Genomic DNA, 19,395 nt, shown 5'->3' on the forward strand with positions numbered 1-19,395 from the left:
CAGTATTGCTATTATTGCTTTAAATATATAGAAAGTATATATAAATAAAACATAGTAGAAATTACAATATAGGATTGCAATGCAAATTTAATATATTATATTCTTTTCTATTAAACTTATTATTACTATTATACTGTTTTTTCAAGTTGGATTTTGGAAAGTAATATAGTGATAGAATTGAAAATAGTATGCGAGTACTACATACTCAATACAATGTAAATAGGTGTAAAAATTTAAATACATTTAGTATATAATTTAAAATTAATTATATAATAAGTATAGTATTCTTTGAAAGTGCTTGAAAAGTACTTCAAATTCTTAATAAAATAAAATTATATCGCATTTTTAAAAAGTTTAATATTCAATTAATTAAAATGACGAGTAATTTAAAATCATTATTGCAATGGCTTTACTTATTCTAAAACTTTTTCGATTGTTTTTAGTTAAGTACTAATTTGTATCAATAAAGCCAGATCGAGTCGATTCTTTCTCGAATGCGCTCGTGTAATATAATATAACATACAGTCCTGCGGCAGTTTTTATATTATCATTTTCCGTTGACTACTTGCTGGTAAACTGACTGATATTTTAATGAACACTTCGAACATTAGTGGGTAAGAAATTTTCGTCGTTATTGCACCGGTCGTATTCTCTCGAGATTTATGTAATAAAGCTATAGAGCCACGGAAAGGCAATGTCTAATCACGAAGTGGTCATTAAAATGAAGTAATAATTCTTCAACATAGTAGCGACTATACATAAAGACCCATAATTCTTTGTTAAGGTCCTTTGTAACTGGCCACGGAGATTGATGAAGCTTCTCCTTAGGTGGGCCTTGTTAATAACCTTTCGATAATTCTGCATTCAGTTCGAAAATAATCAGTGACTTTTGTTGAATAAAATTTATCTATTGTCTTAGTTCAACATATGCATCCATACAATATGATTTCAGAATATTAAAGTTTTATATTATACATATAATATTATGTTATATATTATTACGTTTTGTAAGTGTTTTGTAGTTTACCGCAGCAAGTGCTGTGTTTACAAAACTCATATTTATATATATGTATATGTGTGTGTGTATATATGTATGTATGTGTATGTATGTATATATATAATTATTTATAATTTATGTAAATATTTATTTTAATTTCTGTCTTGCACTACTACTGCCCACTCACTACTTCTTATCCGAATATATGGAAGAAATCTCTTTTAGACTGCGTTGTTGTTCAATGGAAGAAGTATATATATATATATATATATATATATATATATATATATATATATATATATATATATATCAAGTTCAGTGTGATGAAACAATTATATATACAGCAAGAGTTCCTAAACTTTTAAAATAATGAAACACCCACCAAATCAAAGACACGGTAATTTAAAAAAGAAAAACAAATTTGTTAGAAATATTTTAAAAAATTCTCGCTTACTACCTACCTACTTATATAGCAGTGATGAGTTTTTCTCATTACGTATTTTGTGCTATTATATATTTGCTTATAATAATTTATAAGTTCACAGTCAAAAGTTATTCCACGGAACCATGGAGTATTTTCTCAGAAACTCCTAGGTTCCGCGGAACCCACTTCAAGTATCGCTGACCTATAATATATATGACAAGGATTATGTGAGTATTCTAGAATTTTTATGTACCCATATCTTATTACTTACATGATTCTAAATTAATCACAATATTTTTTCTAGAATGTGTACACACGAGTTTGTTGAAAAATACAGTAAAATTGATAATATTTTCCTATTTAAATTAATTGAAAATAATATTTATCAACAATGTAGAACTTTTCAATTATCACAAGAGTAATGTCGGTAATGGAGTTTAAATGTGGCCGCGTCCGCGCCGCGGTGCGCCTTTTATGAGAACATCAATAAATAACAACATACCTTTGGGGACGAACCATCCTCTCGACATTTACTTATCAAATGTATAATTTTAATGCAATACCTATATCTTTGTTGGGGAGGCATTCATATAAATAATACTTTAATATTTTTGCAATAAAAAATGTATAGTAATATATTCAGGAAATAAGCAGGTGATGGTAGATATTCGTAAAGCAAGCTGAAATGGACGATTGGCAGGCTATAGCTTGCGTAACTAATAACGAATGGAATTGAAATGCTATGAAAATATCAGTACAGAGCAACCAGCCCTGATAATAGGATTCCCTTCGTTAGAGGAGATATTAGTAATAGTATTTATTACCCTGTTACGTGATTTGGTATAAGGATTTATTTCGAGTTTTCCTTCTTTTGTATGTAAAGATGTCTTATTTCTCATAATTCCTTACGTTATTTATATATAATATATATTTTAACTTCGTCATTACACGGAGATCCGAAAAATAAAGTCGTAAATCTTTTAGTTAACTTTGGCAACACATAACTTTGATATCACATTACCATAATTTCTAAAGTAGTGATAGATTCTTATTAAATTGTCTTAGCCTTCTATAATCCTATTAACACTTGTATTAAAAATGTGATAGTTTAATAAGATACTAGTTATCTAACCTGGCTTTACACGGGTAGATAGAATTTTTGAAAATACCTAATATGTAACCTATGTTACTTGCTGATAATGTTTATCAGTGGACATGTATATGTATGTTTATGTATAAATGATTCTATACGTGAAGGATTTTTTTAAATCGATTGATTGGTTTTTCTATTTTATTCATCACAAATAAACAAACTGACAAATCTTTCCTAATATAGATTTTCATATAAAGATGTTTGTATGTTTGTTATTCAATCATTCTTAAACGGCTGAACCAATTTGAATGAATTTGGTACACAGGTTTTATTATTTCCTATCTTAAGATATAGGGTACATTATACTTCACGCCTGTTGAGTCGCTAGAAACAACTAGTTGAAAAATAAGGATGTTTGGCTTGATTTGAACTCATTAATTACCATTGAGGTCTTTTTGGAAAAGTAAATAAAATGTTGATCTATTGTTATATATTATACTAATTTTTACACGCGATTTCATCTGCATAGCTGGAATATATTCATTGTCCGGAATAAAAATATAACTTTACTATATATATTTACCAGAGGGAGACTTTTCAAAAGTCCATTCCATTCGTGTTTTAATAGCAGTTGTACGGTTTGAAGGGTGGGATATGGCCAAATTTTATAGAGATTGGTTATGGCGCATGGGGGTTTCAGGAAACAGTATACTCTGTTATGTCCATGGTACTGCTCATGTCAAACTTTCCATCAGGTGGGCCGTCACTTGTTTATTCTAAGTTGTATAAAAAAAATAACTTATATCCTTCTCCATTCCATATAGTACGTGTATACCAAATTTTATAGAGATTGGTTAAGCCGTTAAGGAGCTGAGAAGTAGCAAAAACCTCACTTTTACGTTTATAATGTTAATAAGGAGTACACACATATTGTGAAAAAGTATTGTACTTCGATACACCTGCAAAACAAGGTGCGTCTTCGGCGTATACAGGAGAAAAATCGGTGCCATTCACGTCTCACCTCACCTTGCTAATTATTTCCGACGAACGGTTGGCACTGATTTATGTGAACCAAATTGTGTAAACTAAAAATTAACTTCATATATTTTTTGTACTAATTATTAAAAACGTCTACCACGTCAAAATAATAGATGTTTCTAATTTCTCAAACATCACATAATTATTTATATTAAAAATATAATTAAAATAATATAAGTAGCAGGATAAAGTAAAATATAGATTATAAACATATATTTAAAGAGATCGCGTATCTACTGATATATTATAAGTACTGAATATTTGGGATCTTCGAGTCGTGTGCAAAAGAATTCTCCGGTATTAATAATTTATGGGCCGCAATAGCTTACTTTCTTAGACTTGTTTTTAATAGGACACGATCTAAGAGGGGCACAGACAAAATAAGACATGCCAAACAATTACCGCGACTAAATTAAGTTATAGCGAACCTATAAATTGAAATAAATTGCCAATAGTGCATTGGCAATTCATTTTCTGGTATTTTATTTTTTTTATAATTTTAAAACCTGCAAATACCCTCTTAATAAAATTATATAATAAATACTTGAAACTAAAAATGTCAGTGGGTATTATCGGACTAGACAATGATATGAACATTAAAATGACTAACTTGAGAAACATTAGACACTCGTCTACCAATACGTGAGAAAAAAAAGTGCCGTATAGTTCATTAGGACGGTAATTTGACGTGGCCTGACAGCTAATATTATATTGAAATTGATTTGTGTTCAAAGTTGTTTTATTAGTTCTAAGTTGTATTCGTAAATACATTCGCGTGACCGGGACATATTACTTGATCGATAAAGCCATTAAAAAATTTCTCTACTTCAAATACTACGTTTATGCTAAATTTTATAATATCACAAACACATATATTAAAGAATTACAACTATCAGTTAATAAGAAGGAGTGTCTTCATTAGTGCACAAGACTTTAATTTAATTTAAAGTGTATACCTTCTAAAATTAAAACTTATTATTTCTTTAAAGGCGCTAATTATTCATTAATAAATGAAGAATTGTCTAAAGTAGATTGGGATGATTTATTTAAAGATAAATCGGCTGAATCTGCCGTTAATAGTTTTTATTGTATACCTTCTAAAATTAAAACTTATTATTTCTTTAAAGGCGCTAATTATTCATTAATAAAAATCTAAAGTAGATTGGGATGATTTATTTAAAGATAAATCGGCTGTCTGCCGTTAATAGTTTTTATGAAGTTATTTATGGGTTAATAAAAAAACATGGTCCAGTTAAATTCACAAAATCGTCTCGCTTTCCGCCTTGGTTTACATCTTCTTTAATACATATTTTCAAAAATAAAAATCAGGCGTGGATTAGATGGAAGAAGTATGGAAATAGGTCAGACTATGAAATTTTTTCTTTATATAGAGAACGTTTTAAAAAGGAATCACAAAAATGTCATAGAGAGTATATTTGTAGGGTAGAAAGTAGTATTAAGGATAATATAAAATTTTTTTGGTCATTTGTTTCTAATCATAAAAATATTGATGACATTTAACTCATTACTATAAAAATAAAGTAACTGATGAGCCAGAATAACCTTCATCTGTTACTTATAGATGAACGATAATTATAAGTTGGACAGCTGAAGAAATCCATGGGATGACGTGGAATATTCTCACCAGTTAAGAAAAAAAACTACCTTAAAGAAGGGTGTCATTACATGTCAAATCTATGAGTAGGCTCAAGTATATATGTATATATATATATATATTATACATATATATATATATATATATATATATATATATATATATACACACTGGCGATGGTTTAAATCATATATCACAAAAAACAGAAAGTGATATTAATGGTTACGAATCTAATAATGTACCTATAAGTTCAGACTTGAGATTGACATTATTTGTAAAATTTTATTTGACACACTAGACAAAAACAAACAGACAGAATGTATATTCATTGTTTTATTAGTTCTATTAGTCGTATTCGTAAATACATTCGCGTGACCGGGACATATTAATTGATCGATAAAGCCAATAAAAAATTTCTCCATTTCAAATACTACTTTTATGCTAAATTTTATGATATCACAAACACATATATTAAAGGATAAGAATATAACTATCAGTTAATAAGAAGATATTTAATAAATACATATTTATTAAAAGAGTGTCTTCTCATAACATATATGTTATAACGTAATTAGTGCAGTATTAACACAAGACTGATCTACAGTACTATACTTATACTGTGCCTATAGGTAGATTCAAAGATATCTATGTATATCTCTGTCCATAGCGCTCTAATGTTGACCGTAGGTCTCCTCCTTACGAAGAGGACATTAGCCTAATCTTACCATACTGGCTAAGCGGTTTGCCATAGGGTTTTATTATAAGATTTCCTTTTCTTACACTGACAATACTGCTTTAACCTCTTAATCGCCTCGTACGAAATTCCAGGGGCAAAAAGAAATGATGATACGATGATGACTCCTGCTTCATTACATAGGTACCCATAATGATATAAAAAAACTTTGTACTCTAAGAAAAATATCATCATTCTGTTACCTCAAATCTATAGTACAATAACCCAACAACACGTTAATAAGTTCATCAGTGAATGCCATCGAGCGAAGCAATAGCAATTACAAAGAGCGAGAACAAAAACTCATACCAACATGATACGTAGTTACTGTTCGACAATAGCCCGAAGATAACAAGACTGGAACCTATTTAAAATTCTTCTAATCGAATATGGCTTTTATGGTTGTGTTTAACACGATTATTATATTTTAAGAGGTCCTGTGTGACTTGCATTTTGAGCGTATCGGAACTCACCGAAGTGTAGAGCTGTCCAATAAAAGGTTTGGATAGATTTAGAATGATTGATTAATGACAGCCCGGCGAAAACACAGATTGGTTACTTAATTAAATACACCTGATTCTTATACACGATACACGATATAGGATACTTACTTACGAAACATTTTTTAACCGCCCCCATTTTTTGATAGAAACGACAGAACGGTTACAGAACAAAAAAATATGAAAGGGATATGCTATCACTCTATTAGAAAAGCCTGGATATTCTTTACGTCTATTTGTATATACATATGAGAAAGGTAACAAATAAACATTATTAATCATATCATGTATTATTAGTTTGTCCAGAACTTTGCTCGCGTGAGGTATTTGGTTTTCAAAAATAATGAAACACTTTATTTCTCAACTTAATAATTCGCCTTCCTAACTTAAATTAACAAATTATCATCTAAGAATAGAATTTTCAAAACTACTTAAAAGCGATTTGTTTTTAATCAAAAGCCTAAGAACAAATAATCATACCTCTAACTTAAAAATGACAAAAGTCCTGTAAAACTTTCATATCTCACTTCACTTCTTTAGGGGTATATTTACAAAAATGCAAAAGAGCATTTAATTTATTTCTAATTAGAAATCTAAAACTAAAGTACTTCTAATTTCAATTATAACAGAACTCCCATACAAACTTTAATCCCCTATTTCACTTGTTTAGAAGTAAATACTTTAAAAGCTAATAAGCATATATTTCAACCTTCGTTTTATCCACCTACGCTATTCACAGAAACTTTCTGCAAAATTTGGAGATTCTAAATTCAGAGGTTTCAGCTGTATATTAACATATAGTTTAATCAATCAGCATTCTCTTATATATATATAATATATTGATTAAGGATAAAAATAAAAGTAACATAACCAAGCAACCAAATTATGATAAGATTTACAACAGAGAACGATGTGAAACCGAACTTTCTTTTAATAGAAGTTTGAATGTTAGGACAAGGTATGGAAATAACAAAGCACAGAGGCATAACACCTTAGTATTTAGGAATAACAACGCATGGAGAACAATGTATGTTCTATGATGTCCATTGTGATGTGCACTATTAGCTTGTTTGCAAAATAAAAAATATTGTACATAAATTAAGATTAATCGTAAATTAAGGTCTTTCCATACAATTAATAAACGTATTTAGTATACGTTTATTAAATGTATCAAAAGTATGTATCTTAAGATAAATCAGGATATATAATAAGTTAATACAATAGTTTCTACTTAATATTAAACGACAACTGGCTGTATACTTTTCAAAAAGGATAATTAAGAGAAAAAAGTACGTAAATGTCATCTGTCACTAAAATTATTTGTTATATCGATTCGTCACGTTATGATTTATTTTCTATTATAAAAATCCGTAGTAAACTATTTTGAAAATGGTTTACTATTATACATCAGGAAATGTAAAAATGTTAAGAAATATTATAATGGATTATGCAGCTTCTGCTGTTTCTCCATATGAATATATGAAAGCATACATTGAAAAATGCCCAGAAAATACGGAAGATGCAAAGATTTCATGGATTACTGAATCTTTTCTAGGAATACAAAGACATGATCAGTTTTTAAAAGAAATTGCTTTATATGTATCTGAAGAATTGACAGGTGAAGACCAGGATTATTTTATGATTATTCTACATGCTGTTATTTTCCAAATTGAACCTAAAGTTACAAGTTACTTCTACAAATGTCTTTTTAATTTAAGTAAACCATTATTGAATACATTTACGAAATTTTTTAGTAGTGAAATCCTTCCATTAATATCACAAATTGCTCAAACTACTTATGATACAAATTTCATAACTAACAAAATTATAAATCCTCTTTTTACTTGGCAGCCACACATAAGTGAAATGGCTCATAACTATTCTGAATATTTGAAAAAGTTGGAAAGTAGAAAAAAAAAGCCACCTACAATACCAATACAGCCAAATGTTTTAAATAGAAAATGTAAAGAATTTTACTCTCCTGTAGTTGAAAATTCTCTACCAGCAACCCCTCCAAATTCTATGCTAGTTAAAAGTAAAAAAATGCTTACAAAAAGCGTCATTGATCAACGATTAAAATATCTTCATGAAAAAAATCAACAAAAAGCTTCACAATTATTGAATGATGCTAAAAATAATAATTTTCATTATGCACAAGCAAAATCTAGTCGATATTACAAAAATATTTCTAGTATCAGAGACGAAATTGAAAATGAAATAACCAAAGTACTTTCGAAACCGAATAAAAGTTACAATTTTCGAAATTCTCATCCTCCAGTAAAGGAAACAACAGCTACACTTAAAAGAATAAATAAAAGGATACAGCTTGCTGAAGAAGAAGAAGTAGAATGGCTTCAAACATTAATGATTACCTGTAGAAACACAACTAAATTTGAAGAATTACAAGAACACGCTCGTCAGGAGAAAGAAAGAAAAAGATTGTTTGACATAGAAAGAAAACATTTAATGGGTCAAATCTCATATGAAGAAGCTGTAATTGCGAAAAAGAAAATACAAGATGCAAATAAAAAGAATTATGAGAAATTTCTTAAAGAAAAGGAGATGTGGAGTGAAGAAATTGAGAGGTGGAAGAAAATTGAAATGGATAAAAATCGTAAGCAAATAGAAAAGCTTTCAATGTTGGAACTTAATTTAATTAATGCAAAAAACGATATTTTAGCTAAAAAGAAGGCAACTGCTTATCAATTAAAAAAAGAATCTGAAATATTGCTAGAAAAAGCGATGAAAGAGAAACAAGAGGAATTAGAGCAAAAAGTTACTATGATAAAAGAGATAAAAATATTAGATATGATTGCAAAGAAAGCTAAACTTTCTAGAATTATAGATTTAACGGAAACTTCAGGGTTGGGTTTATTATGTGAAATGTCAATGGCAGAATTACAAGAAAGACTAAGTTCATTTAAAATTAGACTACAAGAAGAACTAGAAAGTAAAAGGAGAATCATCATGGAACAAAAGACAGTAACAAAACAAGAGTTAGAAAATACCAAAATTTACATTAAAAATTATATGACTCAGCGTTCATTATCTAGAAAACAGAATATAAGAGGGAAGGTCACCTTTGAATCGGCGTCTTCTAAAGAAATAAACGATTTAAAAAAGATTTTAGAAGAGAAACGTAAATTACGTATTAAGTTAACGAACCAAAATTAACATTAAATACCTATTTGTTATGGTAGTTCCGTATACAAAAGGTAATAACTTATAATTTTGTTGTCAATCTGTCTATCTGTAGGTACGTCTTAAAAATCGAAGATTTAATATTTGAATTGTTAAATATTTTGAAATTGTCCTCAAATTTTTTAATCTAGCTGGAATCAACATAATGGTATATTGTAACCATAATAAAAAGAAATACTTTTAGAAAATGCATAGAATCGTAAAACTTGGTACAAAGAAAACTTTTATAGACATAAATAGAGCAAATTTACAGAATTTATTTTCATGTTTGTCCTTAAGATTTAGAACTGTTTCAATTAAAAATGTTAAAGTACCCCGAAGGCACGAATATTACTCGTACTTGTTTTGCTTTTTATTGCCTATTAGGTATATCTTATAATTACTATTTAATTAATTATTATTATTTTTTGTGAATTTATGATGAAAATAAATTAATTTTTAGAAATCATGTTTCTTTAATGCTGCTAAAAGATGAATATTCGAATCTTTAATTTTCCAAATGTTAATAATTTAAGATTTTATTTCATAATAAAGAACAATATCAATTGTGATAAAACTGGTAGTTCGTGACTTACAGAGTAATATACCTATTCTCCATGTACTTTATATCTATAAATTTCCACTCAAATCAATCCAGTAATTTTACTGTTAAAGAAAATATTATATTTCATTCAAAGATTAGACATTTAAATGTAGTTAAGTAACGAATATCTAGACATTTTTACAAACCTTCATGTTTACAAAAATATAAGAATTATTTGGTTCATATGGTGATAGCAGGCTCGTTTTCTTTTAGGCAACCAGTGAAGAGCGAATAAAATGTTATAAAGAGGTAAGTTGTTTAAAAAAAAAAATATTAAAGACAATACATACATATATACATATCTGTCACGCCTGTCTCCCATTAGGGTAGGCAGAAACAATGGAACGCCAAATGCTTCGTTTCAAACAAACCTCTTTCGCTAAAGACAATAATTTCTCTATAATCTAGAATATAAATAACAATTAGATATTTCTACCTTATGAACTTGTTGGGCTGAGGTAAAGTTTTTGAAAAGAAAATAAATTCAAAGTGTATTTATGTGTTCAGTGTTTTCAGTGATCAAATAACATTCTTTAGTTACACAAAATTTTCTAGACCATCTAGTTGCATAGAGGATTGAGAGAGTGCACCTAAATATACTGTCTTAATAGAGTTGATTGCATCGTTCATATTAGCATATAAGCATTGAAATTAAGTTATCCTGTAATAAATTTGCTTGACTAATATAGAGTTATAACATTATAGACCTGATATGTATAATAATAAATTTTAAAAATCGTTATATTTATTCCTGAGTAGCTCATTCATTGTCTTAAGAAACTAAGCTCTAAGTAATAGAGTTCTGTTGTGTATAAATTATAATTTATGTCTATTTTTATAATATTGTGTAATGTGGTTTGAGCTCTATAGAACAACTCAAGCCACATGGGGGGAGAAGGAATTGTTAGTAATAGGGATTAGTAGCCCCATTGCTAGCAATATACTCTGTCAGGTCGACCTCTTCGTGGAAAAGGAATAGGTACAAATTTGCGTAGCTAAAAATTATTAGCTATAGTAAACAACTAATATTTTTTAGGTAAAAGTTTTTTATACCTATATATAAACTATATATCTATTAACATGTCAGACATTTAATTCGTGGTATTTTCAATTCTCACTGTACACAAGTCTACGTGTTTGAAGGAAGAGTATAGTAGCAAGACGAATGGTGTCTCCAGGCAGAGTTCGATTGCTGCGCATGCGCGAATTGGTTGCTACAGTTAATTAGTGCTCCGAGAAGAGAAATATTAGTAATTGGAATTTATAGGACAGAATTGAAACCTCACTTGATATACGCAAGGGCAACGACTTAATCTTCATATATGAAAATTTATTGCTAAAACTGTTAGACGTATTAAAATTTTCCGATCATTTCATTAAATTATAATATCCTAATAAAAAACAAACATCCGACTAAGTTTGTGTTTGTAGGACACAAGGAAAAAACAGTTTGCGTTTCTTTTCACACAAATTAGAAATTTTATGACGCGTAGAAAGTAATAGGATTATAATTATATCGGTTTCCATAGCACACATAACTTTAGCGTTGTTAACTTGTATGAGTAGCAGTAATATGAGCTTATAATAATCCAATAACAAGCCGGTATCACTGTAATAGTACAAATCACGTGACAATGTGTCTGATATCAAGTAAAGCTAGTCGATATAATTTGGATTAAGGCAATAAATAAGCCGGGGTCGCCCGTTCATTTGTATCGGCGTATAATTTAAATTCTTTAACGCCAATGTTCAAGATTACGCGGCGAGATAGAGGCGCGGGCGCCCGTGTCTCCGCGACAACCACAAAATAAATTTATATTTCCGACCGATCCGAGCTGCCTTCTCTCTTTGTAGATAATTCGACCGGTAACGTTGAATGACTCTATTAACAGCTTCCCTTTTTGGGATAAATGTCGACTTTAGGCTCTGTATCGATATTGTCGTATGTGTAGTAATGCCGCTATATTTTACAAGCAATTTTATTTTCAAGTATAATACTCTTATATAATAACGTTAATAATATAATTCAACATGATGAATAAATGATTTGCAAAAACAAAGTCACAAAATTTACGTAACATATTAGAATTTTTATAAATCATATATTTGATTTATCATAAATATAAGTATATAATAGAGACAAATGTTTTTGTAATAATAATTTATGTTAACAATAACAGTAGAACCCATATTTATAGTCACAACTATAAATATGGGTCAACGATCCAAGATTAACTTGATAACAGTAAAACGTCAATAACCACCTAATTGGGAGAGAATACTCTACCCACAATCACCTTAGAGGCGTCGTGAGTGAGAAACAAATAAATATTGTAGCCCACAACGAGATAATTCGACAGATAACTTAATGTGCTTACATTTTGAATCTGCTCATGATTTTATGGGAAACTACGATACTTTATCTATTTTTTTTTTTATGATTTATCTTCAGAAACCTGATTCGCTTTCGTTTCCGGTTCTCTTAATCTTAATTGGTTAATCTATTGATTATGTGACATCTTTAGTATAATAATTATATTTGAAATATTAAATTAATTCCTCTTTTAATTTGTCAAGAACACAAAATTTTAATGATGCATTTCTCGAACATCATTCCGTGTCGCATATTTAGATAAATCTTTACTTTATTATACCCAATATCTGAAATAGCGTTTCCGTTGGGACAGTTAACCAAAGGTTGTTAAATTTTAATCTGTTTATGGCAATCTGTCCTGATTCGAGTTACACTTTATATACTTAAATGCAAAAGATAATATTTGAAGAATACGGTTATAAATTGCAACGTAAAAAAACGTACTAAAAGTGTATATTCGATATGCTTCTGCAGTTGGCTTGGAAGGCTAATTTTGAATGTCAACCGCGAAATCTCGATTCGGTCCTTATTGCAGGGAACATTATTTTATTGGCCTCCGTTATAAGGTTGTTCAGAGTGGGCATATTAAAGAATTTATGTTATGATTGCTCAGTCAATTTGCATATGAATAATATGTGAATTTTATGTGCGAATGATGTCATATCCTTTAGTATCGTGCAAAGATATGTGTGAAAAACGTTATTGCTTATTTTAGTGTGAAAACGAAGAAGATGCAGATTTTAATATGGCTTTAAAACGAAAAGGCAGTTATGATACAGTTGTTGGTATATGGATAGTATTGAAGTTATCAGTACAAGCATTCTAAGTAAATAAGGATATTATATTAACATTATTACTATGTAACCAAACAATAATATACATTCAGAGTCAAAGATGTTTATTTTTTATAAAAAGTTTATAGTGGTTTTTTTTTTAATTCAGTATAAATTTAACATTTTACAAGACCTCATTTCTGCAGCAATTTTAATCATAAATTACAATTTTAGAAATCTTTCTCTGCTATCCAATAATATTCTTATAATTTTTTTTCATAGATATGTTTATTAAAAAAAATCGATCTTGTGTAACATTGGTAAGAACGCAAGTGTCCGCTCGGTGCTTCAAACGCCTCACAAAATTTATTGTTATTGGGGCGGGCCGCGTACATGCATCCACACTCCGCGGCTATCACAGCGCAACAACATTATCTGCCCGCGCCACTATTCTGAAATGAAATGCTTTTAAACCGTGTACCTGATTTTTACGATCCCACTATAAATAAATTTAACATTTGTCTGACAACACCTCCGTTAGGTTTAACATATTTATTTATGAGTGCGTGATGCTACCTAATTTTTCACAAATTCGAAAATAATAGAACACAGTAGGACCTAGTTTTCTATTCTAAGTTGCATAAAAAAAAACAATAACTGTTCTATATTGAGAATTTTATAATTTAAAAATTTATATATAAATTTTTACTATTATTAATATTATTTTTTAATAACATGAAGTATTTCTTTATTTGTTTAATATTCCGTGCCTTTTGTCACAAATATTTATAGTAAAGAGTATCTATAGTATTATAATTATAATTATTTTTAATTGACATTAAAACATAATGTAACATTTTCACGTTTTTTCATAATAAGTATAAAAAAAATTGCTACACAACTATAATTCTTTAATAAAAAAATTATATTTTTTAATAAAACAATCATATTTTTTTATTAAAAATACCAAGAAAAATTACGAGTAATGATCGAACCATATTCAAATAATATATACATAGGGAATTTACAATTAGATATACTACCTACTGATTTTCCGATATTCTAGAAATTCTAAAGGTTTTTTTCGTAATAATATCTTACCGTGCAAATATATTGCTGTGTTGTTTAACGGTTTTCTCCACGGTTCTAAAAAATTTCTTCACGTAGTAAAATTGCTTTATACCTAATTATCCAAAATTTTAACTTTTTATACCGCAACGATTTAATCTGTATTAGTCAAGGCACATCTTTTTATGTAATAGATAAAAATTAAAATAATTATTTATTACTGACAAGCCCGGTTTTGCTAAAACACAGTTCATGTTATTAGCTAATACTGTGGCTTTCTATAGAAAAATTAACCATATTAATATTCTTTATTGCACTGAAACATACAGTAACAATAACAATTAGAAACAATGTAAACAAAGGTGAGTTTATCTCTAAAAGAGATCTCTTCCAGTCAACTTAACACAGTGGCATAAGAAGTAATAAATAAGCAGTAGTAGTGCAAAACGGAAATCAGCGATTATAGAATTTTTCAAATCGGTTAAGTATTATTTCAATTTATTCAATACGAACAAAAAATCATATCTTTCCGCTTTATCCATTAATAATTATATAATTCATAATTTAGTCCATAATATAATATAGTCCATAATTTATCTAAACTAATATGTTTCGTCGTGTGTGCCCCGGCATAGAATGGGCCACTCCTTACTTTCCCATGGGTGTCGTAAGAGGCGTCTAAGGGAGAGCAAAGGATGAGCAGCAGCGTCCCTCTTAAAACATCTCTAAAAGCCTAACTACGGTTGTTAACCTGCTTGCCAAGCGTCGCAACTACTGGCAAAACTCCTCTTATGGAAAATCTTATATCCAACAGTTAACGGCTGAAATAATAATAATAATAAAATAAGTTTTGATAAATTCTGAAGCACGCTCGAACTATTATTACTGGGTATACAGAATACGGCCATTCTGGTACATTCAATGTCATAAACTTTCTGCAACATCGGTAATTTGTTAATAATATAGATTCACATCTCCATGATATGCATATTTACTGACACCCAAGTACTCAATGTAGGATAAAATTTTCTTCATTAGGTATGAAAATTTGACATATCTTGAATAGTCTCTGGATGAAATAAATAAATAAGGCACCTTTTCTATATTGCTCCTCGGAAGAGACAGAATATAGTACCTACCTACTTAATCACGTTAGGGTCACCATTCTTACAGGATGGATTAATACGAGATTAGAAGTGACTATTATTTCAATTGATTAATAATTGATATACAACTGACTATTGATACAATAATAAATATTAAATTACATACTAAATAACAAACAAAGAAAACTTAGACAGAAATGTGGCGACATATTAACCCAGTACATCATCATTATATCAGCCATTACCTGTCCACTGCTGAACATAGGTTTCCCCCATAGATTGCCATAAGCACTGTTTCTGAGCCACCTGCATCTACTGACTCCGTGCAGTGCATTTGGGGTCATCACTCCATCTAGTGAGGGGTCGTCCTACTCTGCGTTTGCCCGTACGGGGTCGCCACTCAAGAACCTTTCTCCCTGAATCCAGTACGTGCAGTGCTAAATTGGCAATTTAAAATAAACGAAATATTTTCTTTCTGCATCGCACTCGCCAACATAGATATGGCTTTATATTAATTATGTCATAATCTCTTCGATTTATGTATTTCACATTTTCTCTGCTGAACATAGGTCTTCCCATATTTCGTTTAAAAAACTCCTCAGCTACCTACATACATCGGACTACATCGGTCATTATCATTGTAGTTATACTGTATTATTGCGAGATTTTATCACATAATGAAATTCCGAGCATAACCATAATCAACTAACTTGCTCGTATAGCGTAAGAATGAAAGACCATGCCTTATTTCCAAAGCCTGATTGATAAAGTACTAGTTAAATATCTCCTGGAAACATTCTGTAATTTTCTCGTAAGACTTTATCGATTGACCTCTCGCTTAAAGTTGGATTTACTCAATCTGACTAGTTTTTCTAGATACAAGTATATATCAACAACTTTAAATGCACTGATTGAACCAGCATGCACGATAGACTTTATCATGATATTGGCTGTGTTTAATTTTTTTTATACAACTTTGAATGGCAAACAAGCTGACGGCCCGCCCGATGAAAAGTGGTAACCGTCGCCGGTAACATGAGCAGTACCATGGACATAACAGAGTAAACTGTTTCGCCCATGATACCCCCATGCGTTGCCATTCCTGAGGACTCCAATGTTATTCCTCTGTACCCTGTAAATTCACGCCATATCCCACCCTTCAAACTGAAACACAGCCATGCAAACACAACTGCTTTACGGTTGAAACACGAATGGGACAGAGGTACCCAAGCAAATGACTTTTGTATAAAATCTCCCATTGGTAAAATAAATTAATTGATAATAATTTAAATGATAAATTTAAACAAAGCTTCAGAAAAGGTACTATGTTTTATGTCTGTAAGTTACAATACTAAGTTTTTTTCCATTTCTATTCCACATCAGACTTATTATTTTAAGTAATAACATTTCTAAAGACATTAAAAATGATAATACTCTTTTTTCTTTTTCTAAATTTCTAAAAAAACGTTGTTGTTTAGTGATTTTTCTGCATCACTTTTGTAATTTAATTTATTAAAATATCCGTATTTACCTTCCTATAATGGCTATAATCTTAATACAAAGTATTTAATTAAATCAATATGTCCAAAGTGTAACACAATATATTGATAAACATATATTTGCCTGCTAATTGATTGATATACATATCGCATATAAATTAACTGTGTTAATGATTATTTAAATCCGAATGCATTATAAATTATTTTATGCAAAATTTATATGCGAAATATTTTGGCATTTAAAACTTTATTTTATTAATAGGATTATTTATTTATTATTATTATTGATATATAAGATGTGGTGAGAACTTAAATCAATAGTCGCTAAAAAGTTCCATTATGATTTAATGAAATCGCAAACTAAACCTCTGTATTTTTATTTAGTATATGTTATTTATTCTTACTTCTACCAGAGGAACATTTTGTACAATTGCTGTTTGCTTCGACACTTTTGTCCTATTCGTGTTTGTTGTCATGAAACAATTGTGGTTACATGGCTGTGTTTGGACTTAAAGGGTGGAATATGACAATGAAATTACAGGGTACAGAGGCATAATAACTTAGTTTGGGGGGAGGGGAGAGACTGTTAGTAATGCGGACTACCAGTCCCATTGCTAGCAATATACCCCGTCAGGTCGACCTCCACGTGGTCCCCCTGGAAACTCGTGCTGAATTCCAGGCGTATTTATCATGATGGGCTGATTGACCTGCTATTTCATTTTCACTTATTATCACTCACTGATGCCCCGCCGGTGTATACCAATAGCGCAGGCGGGGTTACCATCCCATTATCAGCCATTAAAAAAAATAATAGCTTCTGTAATAATAGCTGTGTCTTCATGTATTGTCTTCAAGACAACGCATGAAGACACAGTATACTCTGTTATATCCATGATACTATTCATGTCTTTAGGTGATCATTGTTTACCATCCTAAGTTGCTTAAAATAAAAACTTGTGCTTTAAAATTTAGCAATTTAAATCAACCTTTAAACTGTATCAGAAGACTTCAATAATTAACAATATTATTATAAGGTACATTGTAACTTCAATATCATATCTTTTATTCTTTTTAGGACCAGTAACTCTAACAAAGTCCAGGATAAAGACAACATAAAATCTCTTTATCACAATGCGTAACCCTTAATCAATTAGTTTTGTCACCAGTAATACGAGGGTCAAATATTGATGTTCTTTACCCTAAGTCTTAACTGATCGCGTAAATAAACATGGCCGATACCTAAAAAATATAACAATTTAACAATACAAATCACAACTTAAGATAGGAATATCAGTAATTTCGAGTAGTAACCATCATAGAAAATTTGGTAAATATAATGAACAACTTACTAAAAAAATTTAATATTAAAAAATATATGTAGTAATCTCTTTACCCAGTTTAAAATAAGAAACAGTTTAAAAACAAAACATTTTAAATTATACTCCGTAAAAAAAAGATCGAAAAAAGTATTATCAAAATCGTTTTTGAATACGCGAACTGAGATCCTCTTGAAGTATTTTAAAAAGGTAACCGACTGGTAATATGTACATGTTTATAATAACAGTAGAAATTTAAACAAATTCCATTTTTGGGAATACTAAATACAACCACTGTCATGCACAATTAAATCAAAGAATAACATTTAAAGATCTGGTAATGAAGCTTTGTTCCCCAATCATGCTTTTTGTTGCGGCTCTGAATGGCTTTCACTTGGCTGATTACCGATATCCGGGAAGGACTGAATTGACTTTATTTAATAACAAAGGGAAAAAAGGATAATTGTTTCGCATGATACGCTTGTAAAACAGACGAGATATGAATTACTTTAACTCAGCTGAAGGAGTTAATTGGTGGATATCCTTTTCGTTTTTGTGACAGCAAATCTTCATATAAATCTTCAGTAATATATCCTGAATGTATAATTTCAATACCAGTATTTAAGTAAAATGCATTTTATTATATTTTTCGATCATCATCAGCCATGTATTTCCCACTGTTGAACATAATCCTTCCCTATAAAGAGAGTTTTGCCAGTAGTTGCTACGCTTGGCTAGCAAGTTGGTAACCACAGTTAGGCCTTTAGAGATGTTTTAAGAGGGACGCTGCTACTCATCCCTCTACCATGACATTCCTTTAGTCGCCTCTTACGACACCTACAGAGAAGGAAGGGGTGGCCTATTCTATGCCGGAACCACAGAGCGACATATATTTTTCTATAATTTTATTATATTGTCTAGTGAGTCTCGTGGGCGAAGGTAAAAGCTAAGGTTATATTAATCGCATATTAAAAAAAATTATACACTAAATGAACAACATCTCATGCAACAATAATTTTGCAATTACAAGTAGTTTTCTGGTAAATTTAATTGATTTTGATGTAACAGTACTTTT

At 29.9% G+C, this 19,395-nt stretch overlaps 1 protein-coding gene across 1 annotated transcript; it reads left to right on the forward strand.

Moving 5' to 3' along the window:
• The first annotated feature begins 7,718 nt into the window (after window positions 1-7,718).
• Window positions 7,719-9,935, forward strand: LOC113523511 (cilia- and flagella-associated protein 99-like). Its single transcript, XM_026909495.3, has one exon. It carries the CDS (start codon window positions 7,790-7,792, stop codon window positions 9,572-9,574), a length of 1,785 nt encoding a protein of 594 aa, XP_026765296.2. The 5' UTR covers window positions 7,719-7,789; the 3' UTR covers window positions 9,575-9,935.
• Window positions 9,936-19,395: the final 9,460 nt, after the last annotated feature.

Source organism: Galleria mellonella, unplaced genomic scaffold, assembly GCF_026898425.1.
Source record: "Galleria mellonella isolate WM207_F2 unplaced genomic scaffold, CSIRO_AGI_GalMel_v1 utg310, whole genome shotgun sequence".
Taxonomy (NCBI): domain Eukaryota; kingdom Metazoa; phylum Arthropoda; class Insecta; order Lepidoptera; family Pyralidae; genus Galleria; species Galleria mellonella.

What these genes read in the sequence shown, in the direction of transcription:
- LOC113523511 (XM_026909495.3), top strand. Translation starts at nt 7,790, where the DNA reads ATGGTTTACTATTATACATCAGGAAATGTAAAAATGTTAAGAAATATT.